The 25,670-nt window shown below is 41.0% G+C and overlaps 1 protein-coding gene across 1 annotated transcript in view; it reads right to left on the reverse strand.

Annotated features, from left to right (window-relative positions):
• RFC1 (replication factor C subunit 1) overlaps nucleotides 1-25,670 on the reverse strand; it is a 61,344-nt gene that overhangs the window by 17,911 nt on the left and 17,763 nt on the right. The window contains exons 4-10 of the mRNA XM_019552580.1: nucleotides 14,267-14,496; nucleotides 12,253-12,327; nucleotides 7,106-7,183; nucleotides 5,132-5,219; nucleotides 4,750-5,027; nucleotides 3,558-3,665; nucleotides 2,766-2,945 (exon numbers count right to left, since the gene is read on the reverse strand). Coding sequence (XP_019408125.1) covers nucleotides 2,766-2,945; nucleotides 3,558-3,665; nucleotides 4,750-5,027; nucleotides 5,132-5,219; nucleotides 7,106-7,183; nucleotides 12,253-12,327; nucleotides 14,267-14,496 — 1,037 coding nt within the window. The remainder of the gene's footprint in view (nucleotides 1-2,765; nucleotides 2,946-3,557; nucleotides 3,666-4,749; nucleotides 5,028-5,131; nucleotides 5,220-7,105; nucleotides 7,184-12,252; nucleotides 12,328-14,266; nucleotides 14,497-25,670) is intronic.

Here is a 25,670-nt window from a genome sequence, read left to right on the forward strand (position 1 = left end):
CGGCGGCGGCACACCCTGCCCCCGTCTGTGGGGGCAGTCTGGCAGGGACCCTGCAGCTGGGGGCAGGAGAGGGGAGTGGGAGTCCCCGCACCTGTCCCTCTTGTGTCCACCTTGGAGCAGGTGAGGGAGCTCCAAGCTGAGGTCAGCAGGCTGCGGGGGATCAGGGCTGCTGAGGACAAAATTGACAGGTACTTTCGTTCTCTGCAGATTCAGCAGATTCAGGGACCTAGTGGAGAAGCCTCCCGGGAGACACCCGCTGCAGTGGTATGGGACCTAGTTAGGGAACTTTTGGAAGGCTGGATGTGTTTAAGCCAGCAGATCCAGATGCTCTTCACCCATGGGTGCTGAGGGAATTGGCAGGGGTCATAGTGGGGCCCCTGGCACAGCTCTATAAGCATTCGTGGGGCTCTGGCCAGGTACCAGAGGATTGGAAAAGGGCCAATGTGGTCCCCATTTACAAGAAGAGGAAAAAGGAGAACCCTGGCAATTAGAGGCCAGTCAGTCTTACCTCAGTCCTTGGGAAGACCTTTGAGAAAATTATCAAGGAGCACATCTGCAAGGGCCTAGCAGGGGAGGTAACGTTCAGGGGCAGCCGACATGGGTTCACTGAGGGCAGATCCTACCTGACTAACCTGGTCTCCTTTTTGGCCAGGTCACCAAGTTCTTGGATGCGGGTGTTGAGGTGAATGTTGTCTACCTGGACTTCAAGAAGGCCTTTGACACTTTCTCACCCCACTCCCATAAAAAAACTAGGCCATTGCAGCATTGATGCCTACACAGTCAGATGAGTGGCAAATTGGCTCACTGGTCACATCCAGAGAGTGCTGGTAGACGGGTCATTTTTGATCTGGAGGGATGCTGGCAGTGGAATCCCCCAGGGCTCGGTCCTGGGGCCTGTACTGTTCAACATCTTTATCAGCGATCTTGATGTGGGTGTGGAAAGCACACTGTCCAAATTCGCTGACACCAAGATGTGGGGCGAGGTGGGCAACTAGAGGGGAGGGACAGAATCTAGCTAGATCTGGACAAATTACAGAGGTAGGAAGATGAGAATAGGATGGAATTCGACGCAGACAGGTGCAGGGTACTGCATCTAGGGAGATGGAACCAGCAACCACCTATAAGCCGGGGAACACCTTTCTTGTCAACACGATGGCAGAAAGGGATCTTGGAGTCATTGCCGACTCCAGGATGAACATGAGCTGCCAATGCGAGGAACCGTTCAGTAAGGCTAACCTCACCTTGCTGTGCATTGACAGATGCATCACATGCAGGTCCAGGGAGGTGATCCTTGCCCTCTATACAGCGTTGGTCAGGCCACAGTTGGAGTACTGCATCCAGTTCTGGGCACCACATTTCAAGAGGGATGTGGCTAGCACTGAGAGGGTCCAGAGGAGGGCAACTCGCATGGTCAAGGGGCAGTGGGTCAGGCCCTACAAACAGAGGCTAAAAGGGCCTGAACCTATTCAGCTTCCACAAGAGAAGGCTGAGAGGGGATCTGGTGACTGTTTACAAATTCACTGGGGGGGACCAGCAAGAATTGGGGAAGGCTTTGTTCCCCTGGGCACCACTGGGGAATAACAGCCACAAATTGTTTGAGAGAAGGTTTAGGCTGGACATCAGGGGACATTACTTTACAGTTAGGGCTGCCAGGCTCTGGAATGGACTCCCAAGGGAAGTGGTGCGCTCTGCTACCTTGGGGATCTTCAAGAGGAGACTGGATAGATATTTGACTGGGGTGTTATGACCCCAGCACTCATTCCTACCTGGGGTAGGGGGACAGACCTGATGATCTGTTTAGGTCCCTTCCAACCCCCAGCGCAATGAAACCATGAACATAAATATAGTTTCTTCCATACCAAAAATTGCGGTTCTAGTAGAAAATTAACCCAACTCCACCCAGGTAGAAATGGCTCCTGGGAGAACATATGCATGTATGCACTTAACCTTTCCACTAGAAACGTCATCCCCCCAGCTCCAAGGAGATGGTCTGTGACTCAGGCTAGACTCCATTTGTCCACCCATGCATGGAGCAATCTCTTCCCCATGACTGCCCCTGGGCTAAGAGAGACCTGGTGTCAAGGCAGCTGGGTCCCCTGCACAAGACCCAGACTTAAACCCCCAAGACCCTACGTGCCTGAGACCCCTCCCCCAAAACTAAGGAGGGCAAGGATCCATTCCAGACTGCCCGAATAGAAATTAAAACACCTGCAAATAACAAGAAAGGAGACATGTTCTGTATCTCTTCTCACAAAGCTTCATAGCAAGAAGGGATGGAGAGGGGACTGCAAACAGGCATTCCCCAGGGAGGCAAGGTCCCTTGGGGTGGCCAGCCAATCATGGCTGCCCCGTGCACTTGGCTACTCTCAGTACTCTCTGGGAGCCAGCAAAGCCCGCAGAGCAGGCTGAGATACACATGCAAGGCTCCTGCTGTGGGCCCCTGTATAGCCCCCTCTAATATTTGTACCATGCTCTCCCAATAGGTTTTTCCTACCAGGGGAACAAAACCACAAGACTTCTCCCAGTTCATTTGAATACTCGTACAGGCCTTAAATATACATAATTTCCTGTAAGGCATGCCAGGACTATAGAAATTTTCTGGTTTGAACAGGTTTTCAGATTTTACAGATTCTGCCTTAAGTTCCACTGTATTACATTTTTCCTTGAAATAAGTTTTTTGGGAAACTGCCTGATTTTGGAGGTCAGTACACTTACAAAAATTTGTTCACGTATATTACTCTTGGATCACACACAGATGCACTTACCTTATCACATTTAGACTGACCACAGTCACGACCCATAACAAGATAATTGGTCTTCTTGCTGACACTGCCAGTTACTTTTCCTCCATACCGTTCAATCAAAGACTTGGCCTCATCTCGTTCAATAGACTCCAGGACTCCAGTAATTACAAATGTGAGGCCTTCTAAGCAGTTCTCACCTCCCTACAAAATATTGCAGAAAATAGCATCAACTTCATAATCATCTCCCCACTAAAAACTGTTTTTTCAGACCTTATATGCAACTTAAATCTGCACTCCATTTTAGGTAGTCAGCAGCTTGCAGCAGCAAAAACAACTGCATGAACAGTAATCAACAAAAGTGCTTGTAACATCACGTGGAGAAATTCTGATGCTACATTAGTAATGTCCTATTCTTCAAAAACCACATACCAGAGCAGTCAATTTCTTTTAGCAGAAAGGCAAAAGTTTCCTACTATCAATATAGTATCTATCATTTTTGCTGTTTATTTTTTAAATACCTTATAGCTTTAATAAGAAAAAACAGTCACTTCAATCAGGAAGAAAAAAAGGCCTACTCCAATTATCCGCCACTCCACAGGAAAACTTTGACTTGCAAGACACTCTCCTGAGCTTATTTTCAATAACGCAAAAGTTGCAAAACTCAAGTACAGCCAGGTACACTTTGTACATTGTAGATATTTCTTTAATTATTCTCTCAATTGGGATTTATAAATATATAACTGAAATACCTAGATATATATATCAACATCAGACAAACTGCTGTAGTCCTTCTGTAGCCAAATGATGACTTACTTGTGGTATCTCTTTGGACCCCAAGGCTTTTGGACCCTCTCGATTGAGGAAGCTTCGATAGGCCTGGTAGTTGACTCGTTTCTTTTCAGAGTCTTCAGGACTTACAGACTTTGAAATAAACAGGCAATGAAATAGTCAAACTCAAGCTTTGCTTTTGTTAAAGTTTCCAATTATATTTTTGTGCTTTAAAAGAGTAGCAAGGACAATGGTTTGTTTTAAAGCGAATATTCAACTTCATAGCATATTTTCTTTGTAAAAAGCAATTTCTACAAATTCGAAAAGAAAATGTATACTCCATTCATTGTTTAAACAAGAGCTTATCTCTGTATAGTGTTACTCAGAAATGCATTGCATGTGTGGACATTTTTTTGGAATAAAATGTCCACACGGAGTTATTCTAGAAACTGTAACTTAAATTTTTGTTAACCCATGGTAATTGATGCATAAGGCTCTGAGAGACACTTCAGCTCTCAACTTAAAAACAGTGCTAATCTGCAAAATCCTACTATACAAATGAAATGAAATCTGGTCTCTTTCTCTGCCTTGGTGACCCATGAAATACTTCAGAGATAGTTGGTATTTGGCTTCTCTACCGAAATTGCTAGAATGTGCAGCAACTGAGAGTGAAAAGAGCAATTTTTGGAAACTTTTTCCAGAATATTAATGACTATTAAAGATTTGTGCAAGCTTCTGACTTTATTCTAACTTATATTAGAATTTCTGCATTATGGAGCTCTTCAGATAAATGAGTTTTTCACACAAGTTCTTGAAGTGATTTTCCATATGTGTATGCTCTTTAAGAAGTGCTTATTAACTATAAGCCAAATAAACTGCATATATGGCCCTATCAATTCAGTAGTGACAATTAGTCTAGTTCATGGACATGGCTATACTGATCCCATTTTAGGAAGCAACTCACCCAGCAAGGCATGCTTGAGCAAGTTTACCATGTAGACACAGCCTGAATCCCAAGATCTGCATCACTGGATGAATTTTTTTCTTACACTTCTGACATTTTTATTGGAGACCTAAAACATCGCCAAAAATTTGACTCCTTGAAATTAAAAATTCTCCAGAAAACTTAATATGAGCATATTAATAAGCAACAATGGTGACAAAGAAGGTAGGAAACTAAAAAAATAATGTCCTTGTGTCTCTGCCAACCCCTAGTGCACTCATTTCAGCTTCTTACCTCAGGCTTTTGGGGAGAAACTCTCTCTTTCTTTGGTGTTGCTTTTTCTTCCTTTTCTGAAGTTTTTCGCTCTCTTGCTACACTCAGACTCTCTCTTTCCTTTTTTTTGTTTTCTTCTTTTTGCTTCAGAGCCACCAGCTTGGAACTAGGTTTCAAAGGCAAGGTCTTATTCATAGTTTTATCAACTGATGGTTCTGGACGTGAACAAGATTCTCTCATACTTTCAGATTTAGTTTGTTCCTTCTTGCTGTAATTCACTCCATCATCTATTGAGTTTGCTATTTTTACTAGAAGTTGGTAGGGAAAAATATACATATTAAACATAAGAATTTTCATGTTTTAAACGTATGAATTCTAAGATCTGGCTGTATGCAAAAACTACCTTTCTGAGACTGCTTATGTTTGTCTGCTGTGTTTGGACTCATCTTGGTAACCAAAGTTGTTGGCTTTTCTTCTGGATTGTTACGAGCCTACATGAATATGAAGAAAATGCCAGAGTAAGAAATGTGCATACAGAGGTTCTCAACCTTGTTACACTCAAGACACCCTCAGAAAATTCCAGCTCTTTGTTTTCACTAGCTTTTTGACTACAGAAAAACAATAGAGCAAATCTTCTGTTGCAAGGAGCACAGAAAGTCCATAACAGAGCAATGTTTTTAACAGTGTGAATTCCTACTTGAAATCCCTGGATTTATCTTATGAATCATGTTTGACCACCTAACAGGCAATCCATGGACTCTTTTCAACAGATCTCCAGGAACCCTGGTTGGGTATCACTGCTCTATTCACTAACTAAACAGACTTCTGCAGATTTCAAGCATTTCCCTCAACTTCTGAGGAATCAATAGGTTAAAAGAAATTGCTTAAAAAGTCAGCTCCCACAACTGTGTAGGACAGGGCCCTTACCCAAGCGTATGCCATTAGTACCTGAGCAAACAAGCATTTTTCAGTCCGTACTTTCTGTGGTCACACATGCACAAAACTCCTCCCAAAGTCAATGGGAGATGTATACCTGTAGCTTATCATAAATGGCTTCCTTAGGTCATCTGGACAGCTCAGGAGAACTAGACTTTTGGGATTTCATTTTTTTTTTTTATTGATCATCTGAAAGAGGTTACTCATTAGTACCTACTGCTGGTATCTGTGATATGAACTCTCACACTGGATCAACTTCCTATTTGACTAAGTACAAGTCAATCTGCTAACCCAAAATTAATTTAAAAGAGCAATCTAAGTGACGGACACTAGTAAAGAACACCAAGTCCATTTTATACCTTCCTTATAAAATTCCATTTCTATAAGAAATTTTGCTACATGCTTCATAGGTAAAAAATGTAGCAAAACAACACTGTAATTCATTTCAAAACTTCTTCCACATATGGACCATTTTAAGTCTTTATTACATAAATTATGGGCATGGCAAAATGCAACATAGCATAGAGGTACTCAAGCTACCTCTAAACGTACTCTCTTTAAACATACCCTTTCCACCATACTTAGCTTGCTTCTGGTACTCAAATTTCCTACAGAGCTCTCCATGAACTTGGGTATGACCTTACATTTGAAATACAGCTTAGAGCCAGGTTCGATATGAATTTCAAACATAAAGCCACGAAATCAGTATGGAAACTAGATTCTTAAAGTCTTCAACATCCTCTTAATAAAGGAAGTCTACAGGGACACATCCACTACAACAAATCTTCATTCAATCAAATATGAAACAGGCAATTAAATGACGGGTTCAAATGGATGGATTTCTAAATTTGAAGAGAAGACCATAATGACCCAGTAGTTGTCCAATCCCCTTCTCCAGAAGCTTACCATTTATTAGAGTCACAGCTTTTGTCAGACAATGCAAATAGGATCATACAACTATAACCTACTGTACTGTTTAGTCTTGTAAGTCCTGTTGTTAGTATATTAAAATAAACATGTACAAACCTACAATTACAACAAAATGACTTGGTAGAGGGGCTAATAAGGAGACAAACTGTTCTGATGCACCTGCTGGCAGACAAATTTCAGCACAGTAAGTTTCAAAGGAAGCAACTGGCAGAAAAGGTCAAAGCAATGCATCTGCTAACGCTGACGGTGAGGAGTCTACTGAAGGGGAAAGACAGGAAAGAGCTAGTATGATCCTTTAAATCAGACAACTTTTTTGTATCTTATAAAAATGCCTAGGAAGTGGCAAGAGGTTCTCGAAGTCAACACAATTAGGAAGCTGAACAAAAAAAACTGTAATGCTACCCACATTCCTAAAACCACTTTGTTTTGTTTTGTTTGGGTTCTTTTATTTTGCTTGCTTGTTTGGGGTTTTTAACAAGAACTTGGTGGGGGGGAACAAACAAGCAGTTACTTTTTTCTCCTTTGGTGTTTCATCCAGCATAGCCAAAGTCCTAGCAAATTCTTCATCTTCATGCAGCTGTCTCTCCAGCTGCAAAAAGGAAAAGAACAGTACCTGGGTTCAGATCAGCTGAACAAAATAAACAATAGGCAATAATACTATTTTAGACAGTCTGTTGGTTCAAGACAAAAAAGTACATATAACATGGAAAGACAACAAGCAGCTCAAAGAGTGAATCCTTTTGCTTAAATATCTCTAAATGAGACTCTCCCTCCCCAAAAAGTAAATAGCATTCAACTGAGTAAAATGAATTTTGTATAGCTGCTGGTTGCAGTAAGAAGAAACAAGCCATATAGATAGGAATCTTTGTGGTTCCTTATCTTGCCCTTCACATTATTTCATTACAGAACCACTTATTAACAAGGTCTGAAAGGAAGTAAGAATATCAATACACCAGCAGGTCTCAACATTTTTAGATTCAAGGACCCTTTCATAACTTTTTGGGATTTAGCGGCACGCCTTTTAAATACAGGTACTCCTCACTTAACGTTGTCCTGGTTAACAATGTTTCATTATTACGTCGCTGATCTATTAGAGAACATATTCATTTAAAGTCGCGCAATGTTCAGTTATAACATTGTTTGGCCACCGCCTGGCTAGTAGGTAACTACTGTGACATAACTGGATTCACTTAACATTGTTTTGCTTCAAGTCACATTTTTCAAGAATTTAACTGCGACATTAAGTGAGGAGTAGCTGTCTTAATTTATTACTTATGGTGCTTGCTTATCTTCTCAGATTCTGCGGTACCTTTAAAAGGCTCTCACAGGTAGCAGGGCAGGCAGGCCACCCCAGGAGCATGGGCGGGTAGTGCATAGTGGTTGGTGTTGGAAGGGGCTGCTAGAAGGGGCAGACTGGGGAGGTTGGGGTTGGTTCAGCAGACCCCAAGAGGCAGCTGTCCCTGCAGAAGGCAGAAGGGGGTGACAGTGGCCACTGGTGCAGAAGCTGGCATCAGCTGAAAGTAGCAAGGACAGGACCCTGCTGTGACCACTTATTCCATTGCCTGCCCCACCTCTGCCCATGGTCTGTACCTAAGGGGGTGAGCAAGGCCTCTGCTACTGCAGCTGCTCTTCTAGGAACTTGAAGGCTGGTGACTAGAGCCACCATTCCCCACAGCCACTCACACCAGTGCTGGGAACATGGAAGGAGCAAAACAATGAACCAGGCTGAAAAAATGCAGCTCTGCATCTGCCCAACTGGAACCTGCCACTTGGAGCACAGGGACAGTAAAAGCACAGGGCTGCTGAGGAGTTGAGGCTATGCTTTTCGGCTCAGTTCTCCCCCACTCCTCCCATGCTCCTAGAGCTGGTGGTAAGGGCTACAAAGAATGGAGCTGGAAGGCTATGGCAGGCATAAAGTGCCCAGCATATGAAGGACTCAGACCACTTCCTATAGGGTCTGAATGCAATACCCCAGGTTAAGAATTGCTGTGCTATATCCTAACCTGTTACTGGGAACCAATCTGAAGGTTTCAGAGATTGGATCAGCCCTGAGGGGTAAGTAAAAAACAAAGCCTGTTTGTGCTTTAGCATGTGCCAGCCACAGAGGCATTTACCTTAACACCAGTTTATTTATACAAAGTTGTCAAATTTTTAACATCATGCATTATTTAGCCCTTGACCAGTTTTGATTTCATGCATTTTTTTTACTTTATGGCAGATATACATTTGTCAGCTGGACTTGAAAGTACTAATTCAAACAAACTGGATTTCCTCCAACAAATGTGTAGGTGCACACATTTCCTCAGATTCTATTTTCGCTTACTTATCTAATTGTGTTAAATGAAAACAAAGCCTCAATGGGTTTCCTTTTATTTGGCCCTAACAAAATAAACGCATCATCTACAACACTGACAGGCATTCTGGTCATCACATTACCTAATATTGCCCCTGCGGATAAAATTTTGTTCTTTCTAAGGCATTTATTGATAATAGCTGTATTCCGCATTACAAAAGCAAATCCTTTTACAACAGCAAGTAAACTGTCCTAATCTAAGATCAAATATGCCTTGTTTCATGATTCAAACAGATGTCCTCATAAACGCAAGTATGCCACAGGCATTATCATCTATGTACCCACAATGCCAGTAGGAGAGTGAAGCCAATATATAATATTTATCTTTGTGGTAGAAAGAATGAAGAAACAGACTATAATTGTAATTCACGCACTTAAAGAAATAAGGACAAAAAGGAACTTTTCTGCTGTTATGTACAGTAAACCATACTAACACAAATTGTGTTCTCATCATATACTATTTTTCTTAAACCAGAAATTCATTTCATATTAAAAGGTCTGAATTAACAGAAGGTATTCATTTCTGGGGAGTTCAAGACAGACACTGGGGGCAGCATGGGTGGACTAGATGGCCTCATGAGGTTTCTTCCACCCCATTTCCTCTGACCCTAAATGCACATAGATTAAATAAATATATATTTCATAGGATGCTTAAGCATCACAAATTATTTGTATTACGTATAAAAATAAGTTTGACCTTGCTTACGACAGAGGAAACATGCACGTTTGACAGATGTGTATTTTCTTCATATGAACAATGACAAGCAATAGAAGAAATTTCAGTTTCCATGTGCAAGGCTGATCCATGTGTCAACAAGTGCAAGGAAATCAACAGAGCAACACAGGAAGCAGTTAGGGAAGGCAGTGTTTTCTTAAGTTAAAGTATGTGTTCCAGAACTGGAGTAGGAAGCTGGTTAAAAAGGGGGAGGCGAGCAGACACATAGATTCATAGAGTCATAGACTGTAAGGGACCTTGGAAGATCATCAGATCCAGCGCCCTGCACCAGGCAGGAAAGACAGGTGGGGTCAGGTGCCCCCAGCAAGGTGACTGTCTAGTCTCCTCTTGAAGATTTCCAGGGTAGGTGATTGCACCACCTCCAGAGAGAGCTCATTCCACAGTCTGGTCACCCTAACTGTGAGAAGTCTTTCCTAATGTTGAGCCTGAAATGCTCTTCCAGGAGTTTGTGGCCATTACTCCTCATTCTCTCCAAGGGTGCCCTGGTGACCAGTTGTTCACCAAGCCCCTGATGTACTCTGCTGAAGTAGTGATAAACTGCTACCAAGTCCCCTCTCAGCCTTCTCTTTTTCAGGCTGAAGTGTCCCAGGTCCCTCAGCCTTTCCTTGTATGGCTTGCCATGCAAGCCTCTAATCATACGGGTGGCCCTTCTCTGGACTCTCTCAAGTTGAACCACGTCCTTCTTAAAGTGCAGCGCCCAGAACTAGATGCAGTACTCTAGCTGGGGTCTAACCAGTGCTGAGTAGAGCAGAAGAATCACCTCGTTGGCTTTGCTGGAGATGCATCGAGTGATGTATGCCAGAGTGTTCTTTGCCCTGCTGGCAACAAAATCACAATGCCACCTCATATTCATGCTGTGGTCTATTATTACCCCCAGGTCTCTTTCGTTCATAGTGCTGGTTAAGTTGATGTTGCCAAGCCTGCAGGTGTGCAGGGGACTGTTCATCCGCAGGTGGAGCACTTTACATTTCTCAATGTTGAACTTCATTTGGTTCTCTGACTCATCCAACTTTCAAGCCTATCTAGATCCGCCTGTATCTGTAACCTATCTTCAAGTGTGACCACACTTCCCCGTAACTTAGTGTCATCTGCAAACGTGGACAGAGTACATTTCACCCCCTCATCCAAATCATTGATGAAGATGTTGAAAAGTATAGGACCATGCACTGCCCCCTGCAGGCCACTGGTGCCCACTTCTCGTCCAGAAGACACAGATCCATTCATTAGGACTCTCTGGGTCCTACCCCACAGTCAGCTTCGTACCCACCCAACTCTTTCGCAGTTAAGCCCGCTACCTTTCAATTTTCTCATGAGAACATTGTGGGAGACCAGATCAAAGGCTCTGTCGAAGTAAAGGTATACAATATCCACCATTTCTCCCTTATCCAGGTGGCAAGTCGCCTGATTGTAAAAGGTGATGAGGTTGGTTAGACAAGACCTGCCTGTGACAAAGCCATGCTCGCTGTCACTCAGAATCCTATCGTTTGCAAGCCTATTGCACATAGACTCCTTAATGAATTTTTCCAGAATTTTCCCTGGGACAGAAGTTAGATTATTCGGCCTATAGTTACCTGGGTCCTCCCTCCTCCCCTTCTTGAAGATGGGCACAACATTGGCCCTCTTCCAGTCCTCAGGGACCTCTCTGGAGCACCACAAGTTTTGGAACAGTTTCACCAGGGGCTCCGCAATGGTGATGGCCAGCTCCTTCAGCACCCTCAGATGGAGTTCATCCAGTCCTGCTGACTTATAGATGTTTAATTTCTTTGACTGATCACACACCAGTTCTACAGCAACAGTAGGGAGGCAGTCATTTCTGCCCTGCTCATTCTGTACCCTACCCGGCATGATTTTCCCAAAGCAGTCATTCGGGAGTTCAGTTTTCTCCTGAGTGTCAGTAACCAGCCACCCTGAGTTGTTGAGCACCAGCCCCACACTTCCATTTGGTTTCCTCTTGTTCCATAGAAGGACTTTTTGTTGTCCTTGATTCCCATTGCTAATCTAAGTTTGGTCACCTCACCCTTTCTAATTTGTTCCCTACAAGTTGTTGTATAGTCCTCCTTGGGACCCGTCCCCAGCTTCCATTATTTGTACCCCTCTTTCTTCTAAGGAAGACCGTGATTTTCCAGTTTAACCAGGAGGGCTTCCCAGCCCTTCTGCTGTCCTTTCTCCGTGTGGGAATGAACATGATGGTTTCATAGTCAGTGTCACCCAGGCTACCCTCTATTTTTAAGTCAGTCATCAGGCCATCTCCTTTGGCCAGGACCAAGTCTAGTAAAGGCGCAGGAGACTCAGGGGAAGAACAACAGGATTATGGCAAAGGTTGATCCAGGCAAAGATTGGTTACAAACCAAATTAACATCTATAGAAGAATACTTTGCTTAAAAAATTATTTTTAGGCAGACATGGCAAGTCTGTATTCCTTTCCCAAACCACGAGAGCAGCACATTCATGAAACTGCTTTTTTGGCTCAAAACATAGTCTAGCAACTGTGCTGTCAAAAAAAGGGCTGTTGGAGGATTCCTCACATCTGGGGGCAGAGAGGCAGAGCAATGTGTTTTTTTAAGCTTACCTCTGCATCCTCCTCAAGCTGCAGTATCTTAGCAATGGCCTCATCTTCCAATGTGGAATCTCTGCCTTGAGAAGGCTACATTTTAAAGAAAGGGGGAGAGAAGAAAAAAAAAAAAACAATCAATGGTTCAATTTCCTGTCATTGACTACATAGGCACGTAGGGATACTGTTCTATATGCCAGACTATGTTCTGCCCACTTATATTTGGTACATTTATCAATAGGGTGATGGTTGTATCCCAACAGGGAATAGGATATAGAATGTTTTGTTTCTAGCTCTCTAGTCTGAACTCAGTACTGTTTATGAGTGGCTGAAAGATTTATCCACTCTGAAGAGAAACCATATTACCATTTGCAATTAATTCCAAATAGTGTGTGAAGTAAGTGGTTTCACTCAGTTGAAAGAGTCCCCATACTGACCATGGCAGCAGACCAGCTCAGAAAAGTAGCCAATGATTGTTTCACATGGAGTATGAGGTACTTTCTTTCACCCTTAAAGCATTTCCTCTGCCTTTCACATAAGGACAGAATAATAGAAGGAAATGTGCACTGCTGTTTGCCTAAGCAACCTGTACATATTCTGTTGATAAATAACCCCATACTCAACTGGCGTCACTACAAATTTTGGATTTAACATTAAATTATGCTTTTGAAATTGAAGCTGAAAAGTTACTACTATGCTCATGACTTTTTAAATCAGACATCTGATGATATTGTATTGACAGGATAATAGAGCTTTGATTAATATTAAATTACAACAAATTCCTTATTGGGCTTTCCGCTATATATTTAAAATTAAGATTATACAGAAAGCAGCTTAGACTTGGAAAGAACATATTGTCATTAAAAAGTCAAATTTTAAAAACTAAAATTTTAACCCTTCCCTACCTCTCAAATCTCTTGACAGGAACTGTTTTCATATCTACCCATGATCCCTGTCCTGATTTCAAAACAGCTACATATTAGGATCTCTCTCTCTGGGTACAAACAGACAAAACAACTGAACTGTTCTACAATGTCACTGATTCAGAACTGGTTTACAATTGTGCAATGTCCTGTGGCTCCCATACCGGAGCATGGGAGCAATCCACTAGCCCAGCATGCATCACATGGAACAGTGGGGAGGGCAGAATGCTTGCACCCATGCTTTGAAAGTCCCAGAGGTGACTGTTCTGCGGCTGGGGCCTTGTAACTTTTCTGCTTATCTAAGCATGAATTCAATACGTTTCACTGGCCTGCAAATAACCAAAACCTGAAGTGTGGTTGTCTGATTTGAAAGGGTGGTGGTGGGAGGAGGTGCTTCCTCCTACTCTTGTCTAGAGACTGACAGGGCATGAGAGGCTGCAGTTGAGTAGGGAGTGGAGATGCAGCTGGTTATTAGATAAGATAGCTTTTATCAAAGCAGTGCAAAGCACCTCTGAGATAAGAAGTACCAAGAAAAAAAAAGGGGGGGGGGTTAGGGGAGGCAGTAGAGTTCTGGCTACAAACCAGAGCAGCCAGTAGAAGTGTGCTGAGGGTGGCAGGGGGAAGCAGTGTGGTATGGGATGCCTAGAGGACTGACCAGCCCCATGCCACAGGACACTTGGCATCCACATGTAACACTGAACTAATTCAAGTGAGCTAGTTCAAAACAGTACTTGATTTTACAGGTACACTTTTGAACCATTCCAGGCAGATTTAAATTGGTTTAACAGGTTTGTGCAACTATCCACTTCATGTTTAAATCATGTTCAAACCCTTGTGTTATGTAGATCCATATAAGGATACAAGGGGAAGAACAAAAAATTGCTTACATTTCTTCTGATCTTTTCAAAGAGGAAAAAAATCAAACATATTTGGGTGTTTCTTGTACATCGAGATGCCATAGTCAAAGTTACATTCACATTTCCTTTGCCTTTAAAAAAAATCATGTCAAGAAACACAGAAATGGTCATATGGCTATTCCTCATTACTATTAAACTAGCCATTTTATTCTGCCATCAAACACATGACAAGCTAATACCATGAATACCCACCTCTTTTCTTTTGCTTGATACCAGTATCTTCTCTGATCTTTGGACACTACCAGTTCCAAAATAATCAAGTGCTGAAGTTGGTGTCCGTTTTACTGGAGATAAAGGTTTACTTTTAGCTTGTGGTTTTGCATCTTCCTTTCTCACTCCTGCTGTTTCTTGGCAGCTGCGTGCTGACACCCCATTTTCCTTGAGTTTCAAGCAAGTTTTCTTAACAAAGTCATCTTCTTCATCTTAAGAAAATATTTAAATTACTCTTTGCTACTGTGACCCTCAAGAAATTCTTATAACATAAGCAAAAAGATAATTATCTAGGACAAGTTCTTTTTGCACCTGAAGGTGCATCTTTGCAAACACTGCAAAGATGTTCAGCATTTGTTTAAAGAAAAAACTCAAAGCAACACTCTAATCAGATAATTTAGGAACAATGTGGACTACAAACATTCATGGTTCCTATCAGTTTTACATATACAAAGTTCTGGAATGGTATTAAAAAACCCAGGATAATATTTCCATTTAATTATATCAGGTATTTACAACTGCATATAAAATTATTGCTGTACTAATACAGCACCTTTCATGCTAGAGTTTTACAAAAATTATACATTCTCATTTTACAGAAGCACAAAAAGATCAGGTGACTCAACAGAAGAATTCAAATCTTCTGACTCCCAACCCTCTCTCTCAAAACATCTGCACCACATCTTAAAACAACATGAAATTAAAATAATGGTCTCTTTTGTCATAATCATTTTGGTCAAAATAATGTATCCAAAGCACAACATTATATAAATCTAAAGTTTCATTTTAATATTTGCATGGCCATTGTCAATGTAATATCTAAGCCTTTGCTTCCCAGCAACTGATAACAATATAAGTATTTAAGAGAACAACTGACAAGAGAACAAGAAATGCACTGTTAGGCAGCAGGTTCACCTGTCCATTTTTATTTACAAGAGGTCTGCAGGGCAGCTACTTGAAGATGTGGAGGTTTTTTGTTTGGTTTTTTTTTTTATGCTCTCATCTCTAGCAGAGGCATTCACTGGCAAGGTTCGAAACACTTTACAAACTACAGTAAAATCTAGTTACTGTATCAATCCAAGAGTAGTGGTAGTAAATATATCTCTAAGCAACAATTATCAATGGTTGGCCATTTCAACTTTGTGAAAGAAGGATTTCTGACCTTTGAGGGAAATATATTTCCCTCATTATAAAGGTCAAAATCCTTCTTTATTGTGTCTTGGTATGACATGCAAAACACATTTCACAAAGCTGAAATGGAAAACTATTGATAATTGCTGCTCACACATAATAAATCTGAAGCAACATTATTCGGAATTTAGCTATAATATATATACATATATGTGTGTACCATAGCCAAATTCAAACTGGCTTGCTATATGAAAAATGTATGATTATGAAGATAAAGTATAATTTTACTACAAAAATTCAGTGTTCATAATATAAGAATGACAACATGATTACGAGAGAGTAAAACAGGAGATAGATAACTGTGCAAAATAGAATAGTTAACTGCATGTTTTGTTCAGCCAAGAAATGCTGAATAATATCTAATGCAAGAGTTGGCTCGAGAGGCTCTATGGAAGATAACTTTTAACCCAACAAATTCTAAATAACAAATTCTTTTGTGATTTAGTATGCATATACATTTGGAAATGTCTAATTATGCTTTAACAGGTGATGAATTAGGTAAAAAGCATTTTGTGAATAAATCAGTGGAACTCTAGCAGGTATTATTAGTGTATCAACTAATAAGACCATAGTGACAAGTTATCCTACTGACTAATGAAACCAGTTTTCACTATATTACTTCCTCTTCTGCATTGTGTAGTCACCTCTGACAGAGAAAGGTAGCCATTTATCAGTATGTAGTAATAGCGGACAACAGTTCAGCATAGAAAGTAGGCCTTAATTGAAATTAAGTGAAACTGACATTATGTTAACTGCCCTACATGACTAAAGAACAACTCTGACTGCTCAATACGAACAAAGTTAAAGGTCTGGTCTTAAGGAATTTGTTCTGCAAAGGTGCTGAAAACTTTTTCCTGATTGTTAAAACATATTCACCATAGGTTCAAAGAAAACTACCATTAGGAACTGTTTTCACAATAGTAAAAAATTTATCACCAAAGAAAAACAGGGCTGGCAGGGACCTCAGGGGAACCCTATTTGCAGGGCATCAAATAGATCTTTGGGGAATCCATACAAAAACCAAGTACACTGAATCACAAGTGTGCTGGGAAAAAATATTCCCAAACAGCTACAAAAGAACAACTGTCCTCAGATACCAAACCCTCCAGTTAGTATAGGAACATGCCCTACAGTTAACATTTTGATTTTGTTCATCTTGGATCTGATCCAAAGCTTACTGAATTCAGCTGAAAGACTCCAGGCATCTTCAGCAAGTTTTGAGCTGGTCCTCTTATTTATTAATCACAGTTAAAAGACTGCTTGGTACTGAACATTACAGGAGACACTGAATGAGCGGGAGCCTCCAGTGCTCCCACAGAGGGATTTTGTCAAGCAGGCCCCACCCAAACGTGGAAATATGGTAGTGCAGCCCCCTCAGATGTGCATCCCTACCAGGTCTCAAACACATACAAGACAAAGATCAGCAGGGAGGGCTCACTCTGTTGTTTCTGAGTTTGTTAAGCTTGAGCAGGGCATATTCAAGAACAATTCCTCCTTGAGAGCACTAGAGATGCCAGAAGGGGTGCACAGGGTACACAGTAGGGCAGTGAGAAGCTGTGGGTGCCGATTCAATTTGGATGAGATTTGGCCCAATTCAGTGGCCGAATTTCCTAATTGAATCAGGAGACCAATAAAAAGATCAAAATTGACTTGAAACTCTGAATCAATTCGGAAAAGATTCGGAGAGCTTTCGAGATTTGGGCAGTCCCCACTCACTGCCGCAAGGAGCTGAACCCAGACCCTGTGCTGATAAGTAGGGGGCAGGAAGGGAACCATAATGGGGACCCCTGCTAGGCCCCATCCCCTGCCTGCTCCCTCAGCCCTCCTGAGCACCTCCTGACCCCCACCCGCTCTCCCAGCCCCATCAATGGGTGCCCTGCCCAGTCCCAGCACTCACCCGCTGCTGGGTCATCAGGGCTTCTGGGGGCTCGTGGCAGAGTCCCCCCACACAGATGGGGAAATAGGGATGGTCCCCCCACCTGGCAGGAGCCAGTGAGTGCAGGGCTTTTTAAAGAGCCAGAATGCTGGGGCTGGTTGGGGCAGCCATTGACAGGGCTGGGAGAGCAAGCACGGGATGTGGCCTGTTTGATTCAGAGAATCCGAATCCAACGCAAATACTAACCGTTTTGCACAGGCCTAGTACACAGGCAAAATAAACAAGACAGCAAGACGAAGATGTGAGTTCAAAAAATTGGTTCTGCTGACAGCAACACATCTGTTTTGTATGGTAGATCACAACTGTTAGACTTCACAGAAGAAGGGATTTGAATTAATAGTCATACTATATATTTCCTAAGTATATCCAGAGAAAAAAGGCAAAAAAAAGCTAAAGAGGCAAGAGTTAAAGCAGGACACAAAAAGAACAGCTAAGCCTAAGTTTTATGTGCATGAAGAAGTAAAAGGAGAAAGCACAGGGAACTGACATGAGCAGGACTGGCAGTCTTATCTGTGTGCTCCAAAACAAAGCCTATTTTTTATGTTTCAAGGATGATGTCTCTACAGCTTCCCTTAGGATACTATTCAACAACAGGAAATTTTTCTGCTTGGCCATGATCACAAAAAGTTTAGCACAAAAATGTTTCCATTTTCCAATTTTCGACTCCTATTATTTGTTTTTACACTGTGATTATGTATGATCTTTCTCCTTATCAGCATCTCCCAAATGTTCATTATCCATACAATTATCAATAAAAATGTGGACATGCTCATGATATAGCAACATCACTTCCTGCATGGGTTGTATTTTCTATATCCACTTATTTCTCTCCCTTCTTTTTCTATTTCCTCCCCCTTCCTTGATAAAATGCAACAGTAAGTGTTGAGTGCAATAACGAAAAGAATCTGCACTTGAATGCTTACAATTCAGTACACACAAACAATTCAATGGGATAGCCAAGCTACTTGTTCAGGGAAACAACCTATAACCTGTTCTTGCGAGGAAAAACTAGTTTATCAATTACATCAAAGTCCCTGCAGAATATCTAAATACAAGATTCTTCCACCAGGGAGATAGATTTTCTATCCAATTCAGCATACAATAGATTAGACACAGAAAATCAAACAGCGGTCTGTGACAGGAAAGTGGGAACCCCTACCTCTGGGATACCAATTAAGCTGGTCTCAACACACCAATAAATTTCCTTTGGCATTGGTACACCTCCTATTGCCATTAAGTTCAAATTAACAGAGCATAGCACATCCGGGACAGTCTGATGCTGGATGAGTCAGACTCCTAATTTTCCCTGGTTTGATATCTTAATAGGAAAGTGCTTGTTTGGCAAACCTAATTTCAGAATTATTTTCACTCCTTACAATTTTTCAGTTAAACAAGAAAATGCATTTCCAGGGGTAAAATGAGCATCTTACTAAAATTAAGTTAATAAGGTTATAATTGTACTCATTTGTCTCTGGGGAAAAAGTACAAGTCTCTGTCTACTTGCATTATTCTTAACCATAAAGCTGACACTATTCTAGAACAAAACCCTTATTTTTCTCTATTGAATGTACAAAATCAGCACATTAAAGAAAAATTCAATATTGTAACTATTTAAACAAAAAATTAGTACAGGATATTGCTTTCTGTCAGCTGAAGAGATGCACAGGGTAAATATAATTAAGCTTCATTAAAAAGGATGTTGATTTTTTTCTTGGAGTCATATTTATGATGCAAGCGCTTTAAATATTGCTGGTAATTAAAGTAAAGGTCTAATTATGCCTTTCCTAGAAAAGACTGAATTGGAAAGATTTACTGCGTTCACACTGAGAACAAACAAGGCAGGCTTACAGAGCTGTTCACAACACCAGAACATGCATCTGAAAATGTAAACCAGAAAAGGAAGAAAAAGCAGAACAGAAACACTGAAGTAACTATCCAGAGAACAGATAGCTTTCCGATTCTAACCCATTCTGCTTCCAAAAAAATTAATTTCAGCAACCTGATGCTCTCTTAGATAAGATTCAGATACAGTAATTCATCCACCTTCTTTTGAAGTCGCTAAGATCTAGATGCACAAAGGACTTGGGGCTTAAACTCCCACTAAGTTCCAAGTGTTCTTACTGAGACTTAGATACTTTCCAGATCTGCCGATGTGCTGAGACTCTTCAGTGAAAGCTTAACAGATCTTCCTCAAAGCTAAACTGCTCAGACTCGACTTTATTTTCAGGCTCTTGCATGAGATGGGAGCCATAAGGTTTGCCTTATTAAAATCCATGGTGCCGTTTTTCCTGTCTTTGTGATGTACAGCATACAGTTTTCTTCTATGTGATGTTTCACATTGTAGTTACCAAGGATGCTCTACCTTGCTGTTAGGACTAATTGAGGAATATCAGAGATATAAAAGTGAAGATGCCATAACTTAATGGAAGGTTCAGAAGGCTGTCAAAGATGTCCCTTCCCCAAGTATGCATAATCTAATGTGATGAAACTGATTACAGAAGGAAACAAACAAAAGAAAACCACACACAGCAATCCCTTCCTGTTAATCATTCAGCTATCACTCATCTCTTATGACCTTAATTTTTCTAGTTTTCCAATAGCCAGTCTCTAAAAAGTAAATACATTCTCCATTTACTCTCTTCTCACATATGATAAAGAAATAAAAACATCATTTTTGTTTTTAAAATAGTTGTGCAGGTTTGTTTGTTTGTTTAAGGTGATTTGTTTAAGGTTAATATTTGCCTACCCTCAGCAATTCAACCATCACTAAGAAAACAAAAAACATTTTTTTCTGGTAAACAGAATAAGTGAAGCTACTGAGAGAGACACCTTTTCCAATGCCTACAAATCCTATTCAGACCTAAAGAAAGGTGATTGTGCCTGAAAGCTTGCAAAGAGCTTTCTTCCAACTACTCAGCTGGTCTAATAAAAGATATCCCATCTACCCAAAGAACCTTGCTTGCCTGTGTCCTTAGACCAACACAGCTACAACCAAAAACCTAGCATTTTGAGAAGAAAATTGAGAATTTTAAACAGTTAAAAGTAGACCATATTTCAGAACTAATCATTTCTATAAACGTTTCCTCTTCCACTTGCAGAAATGTCAGAAACGAAAGACAATCGTGAATAATGTGCTAGACTGGACTGATAATCAGGAACCCAAGCTTGTTAGTGAGAAGAACAGCCTACAAACCACCTTCAAGAGCCAGGGACCTACAGGCACTGAAGAAAAAAGAACAGAAAATGCCTCTTGATACAAAGACTTTACAATCCATCTCAAATCCTGCTGTGGTCTATGAAACTGTGTGACACTGAATGAGCCATTTAATTTCCCCATACTCTCAGCTCCTAGTCACTTCAGTGCATTAGCATTCTCCATCTCTTTTTCATTTCTACTCAGATTGCAAACACTTCTGGGCACAGACTAATCCTTAATATAATGGTTATCCAGTGGTTAGCCCAAGAAAGGGTATCTACATGCTGCCATATACTAATATTAAACTTAACTGTTTATTTAATGAGAGACTTACGCTAAATTAGGCAAATACACTCCTGCTTAAAAAACTGTAACATGGTCCAAACTAAGCTAATATATACCTTTTTGCTATTAAAAATCATTGTGAGAGGATATAATTTTTATATGATGGTGTTTATTGAACGCATTTTTTAAACTCAAAACTAAATGTTATCACTGTCTTGTTAAGTAGCAATATATTACTATTTATTTGCATTAAAGTAACACCAAGGCATTACTATGCCAAGCACTATGCATGTAACAGTACCAACCTGTCCTAAAGACTTTACAATCTAGGGTGAGGTTCTATAAAGGTTCACTGCAGTTTTTCCTCTGGGTCTTTTTGTTCGCTGTGTTGGCATTTTTTCTGGTATACCAAGAAGTTATTTTAATATACTATGATTATTTTAGAATCACAATAACCAAGAGTCAATACATCACCAAATACTTTATTAATAAAAATCACTTTCTGGGTCTTCTGCACTTTCTTTTCATTTTTTTATTTTGTTCTTAAAACCAATTTCAAAATCTTTGACTTTTTAAACAAAATAAACTCAAAGACAAGAAAGCAGAACCTCCAAAACTTTTGTTATGGTTTATTTTGTTTAAGAAAATGATTAGCCTTAAATAATATGGAAAAAAAAGTAGTTTAAAAACATATCACATTTGACTAAGGAAATGTAATGTCTGTGTATTAAAACTGAGGCAAATCCCCTAGTGACCAAGCTTCAGAAACTGGTCTTTACAGTCCTCTAAAGTTTTGCTTAGTGTTCAGTTTCTCAACATGCAATTTTAGTTTAGGTGGATACAAACAAGCACTTTAAACTAAGACTGTTAGCCCTCCTGTCTCTGGTGACATGTCAAGGCTCTATCCTATAATAAAAATATAGGACCAACAAGCCTAGGCCATTCAAATTGTAATCCATGTCACCACTTTAGTGGAGAAGTCAGATAGATGTGATCAAAGGTCACTTCAAGAAGATTCTCTTTTTCTATCAAATCCATTACTTTAAGAGGAAAGGGTTCAACCCTGGACATTCTGAGAAGAGGAAACTGGTCTATAGATGTAACACAACAGAAGTTTGGTGCACACAGACCAATTTAAAAATTGCAGAACCCAATCTAAGGGCATCTTTACATGTGCTCTGGAGGTGAGAGGGTAGCACTTGAATTAGAGAGGCTCTAGGATCTGCTCTAATTCAAGCACCTGCAGCGTTTCATGTATTCAGCATCCCTTGCTTCAAAATGGCAGCAGGAAGCAAGGCCAATGAGGAGAATAATGTGAGGTTTGCTTTCTCAAAATCATGCCTAAAGTCACATGGCCTGTAATACACATGTTATTCAATGCACACCAAAATAAATTATGAAGCCATCCACGTTTCAATTTTTACCTCAGATGGTTTCTTAAATTTATCAAACTAGGCCAGGGTTGACAGCCAGGGTCTTTAGAATATCTGTTCTCTGTTGCCAAAAAAATCATTTCCTTCAAATTAGGCATTCATATTGTTCAATAAATGGAAGCTTTTAGATACATGTAAACCATACATAAATCCTTTAAAAATCACCAGTACATTTACTCTTACAGCTATCATCAGTATCTTACACGTAAAAAATGGATGTGGTACCATTTTAGCCCAATATAAAATTTAATATTTAAAACTTAAAATCAAATAATCATATAGCAAGAAAAAAGTAAAGAACCAGAACTTATAAAAGTCTCAAGTCTTCACTGGACAATGTGCCTTATAAGATAACCTACCCACATATTTTAAAACAACATATTTTTTTTTGTTTTAAGTGAAACATTAAAAAACGGTTAAAAAAAAAAATCAAGGTGGAAATGTTTTAAGACGGTGGCAACGAGCTCCCAATACAGTAGGCAGCAGCAGTTTCATTTCTACTGTATGTAGGAGTTAGCAACCGGCTCAAAAGTACAAACTGAAATCTTTTTGAAACACTAAACTTCAAGCACAATATTGTGCGGGGTTTTCAAATGCCTCTTTCCTGATGAATGTCAAACTGATCCACTGAGGACACAGTGGCTCTGATCCTGAAACAGTACTGAATTCAACAGGAACTAATGTTAAGTAAACGTGGAGCTGGTCTAGCCTTGGTTTTAAACTACATTTTACCAAACATAATTATCTCAAAATGAAATACAGTGAAGCTGGGATTTAATTTCTCATTTAATCAAAGTAGCAGAATTTTGCTGCAGTTTAATTATAACCCCTATTTCTGAGAGCAGCCTAATGCAAAAATAAAAGCTTATACCACGCTGTTAAAAACAAATTAAAAACTGAGCTCCAAAAGAAGGAATCTAGAGAACAGTGTCAGTCAGTATTCAACACCTTTATAAAATTATCACTGCAAAAACCAAATAAATATATAGGTGTTTAAAATGTGAAATATATTCAATGTCAAATCAAATCATGACAAAGCTCAAAGTATAAAATACTATCAATTAGTGCTGTGTGTCATTTCCACACTCCCCCATCAACAAGGTAAAGAACTACTGATAGCGGTACAAAATTTACAGGGGAAATGTCTGCTAATGAACCTTCATCTCCCTAACGATATCATCAAAACACACTACGCTGATCAGATAAAAAGCACCATAAACCTCATGTAACAATTCAAAGATTAGCTATGTAATTATTAGAAAAAATCATTATTAGAAAAAATCTCAACCTTTACACAAGCAAAGAGATGTTATAAGGCCACATATGGGTGTTTGATCTATTGGTAAGAATTTCTCTAAAACTCTCTCTGTAGAAAAATAGCCTGGGACGCATTCTGGCCCCCTGGCTGAAAAGAGAGAGCCAAACAAAATCTAGCTAGGGAGCCCTAAAGGGATGCTCCCTGGGCCACCCACACCTTCAGAGAGCCCATTAAATTAAAATCTGTTCTCCCCTCTGCCTGGGGAAGGGGCAGGCTGTCAATAAGAAGCCCTCCAGGATTTAAATCCCTTCACATGCAGCCCAAATGGGCCACACATGGGGTGATTTAAAGCAGGAGCCATAGGAAAGTGGGGCCAGGGACAGCTCCCCCAACCCCAAGCCCCCATTCTCCAGCTTTCAAAATCACCACGTGCCCACAAGGCCATGTTACCAGGGTGGAGCGAAGCACTTAAAACCCAGGGACTGCAGCAGAAAGTTTCCCTGGCCCCAGTTCCCAGCCCCCAGGGGGTTGTAATCACTGCCCCCACCACCCAGCTGAGCAGCTGGGGCAGCAAAGGGAAGCCAGAAGGGGCTGGAAATCAAGCTTGGGGACACACTCCCTACCTGGTTCTTGAAATTATGAAGTAATTTTAAGGAACTGCACCACCAAGTGGCAGTAACCCACATGAACATAGTTTCTTAACCACAGGAACATGATCCAGTGAATGTATTCCCTCTTCTTGTTTCTTCTACACTTTCACTCATTTTGGTAGTTGTCTTCCCATTATTAACTTTTCCATCTTAGATATTCTTTCCCCACCCTCTTAGTTACTGAACCAATCCAGCTGAATGGAGCAAAAGCAGGTGGCAATTTTCCATGGGAACAAAAATAACCATCCTATATCCACTACTATGACTAATCTCCTCTCTGATTTATATAGTTCTGCAGTTAAAAACAATCAAAACTACAGAGTGGTGCCCTGCTCTTCGCTAATTTCTAAGCCATCTACTTAAGCTCCTCTTTCTCCACCTCTCAAACACAAACTTAATAAACAAGAGACAATCAGTACTTTAATTCTTTCACACAAAATAATTTCTTCATCCTACTACTCTTTTTTTTTTTTTTTTTTTTTAATTATGTTACAGTATTTATTCAAATCCAAGACAAGGTTTTTATCCCCATTTAACATTGAGGGGGAAGAGAAAACCATCATCTTGGATTTGAGTATGAGGTGGGACAGGGGGAGCAAGCAACAGTTGTGACTGACCTAAAGTCAGACCTGGAGTCAGACCCAGATCCAGACCCACAGAAACAAGCACAGCTGCTATCTGCTCCCCTCTGCCCACTGCATCGCATCTCCCCACCTCCATCAACCCTGCTGCTTTCCTTTGCTCCGGCATGGCTCTGGTCCCACTCCAGCCTGGGGCACAAAATGCATGTTTGTTCTGACCCCACCTAACTGCTGATCATAAAAAACAGCTCCAGCCAGGCTCTGGAGCCTGGGCCAGAGCAAACATGTGCTTCATGCCCCAGGCTGGAGCGGGGCCAGAGTCACACTAGACCTGAAACAAGGATAAACAGTGGGAGGATGAAGGGGGGACAGACAGGAGAAAGGGGCTGCAGGGGCACAAGCACTATGGCAAGGTCATGAACCAGGGATCTCGATCCACTAGTAGATCTTAGAGCCTCTTGCAGTAGATCTCGGAGCCTCTTGGAGTCAATCCAAGGCTAGGGTGGACAGCTGAGTGCCCGCATGCCCCAGCCCAGCAGGTCAGTCCGTAGGGGAGGAAAGGGACAGGAGCTAGATGAAAGCTCCCGCAGTGAGGGACAGTGCTGCAGAAGCAGGGGTTTGAGCAGGACTCTGGCCAGGTGGGACTTACCTGCTGCGGAGGCACACTCCCAAATAATTTTTTCTCCCCCTGCCTCGATCTGCTCCCACCTTTCCTCCCCACAGACTTACCTGTTAGGCAGCGGAGAGGGGGTGCCAGCAGCACTGGGTAGATCTTGGGTTGTTTTTAAATGCCAAAGGTGATCTCCTACTTAAAAAGGCTGGAGACCACTGCACTATGGGATGCAAGCATTGGGGG

The sequence above is a fragment of the Crocodylus porosus genome, unplaced genomic scaffold (genome assembly GCF_001723895.1).
Source record: "Crocodylus porosus isolate Cpor-Errol unplaced genomic scaffold, CroPor_comp1, whole genome shotgun sequence".
Lineage (NCBI taxonomy): Eukaryota > Metazoa > Chordata > Crocodylia > Crocodylidae > Crocodylus > Crocodylus porosus.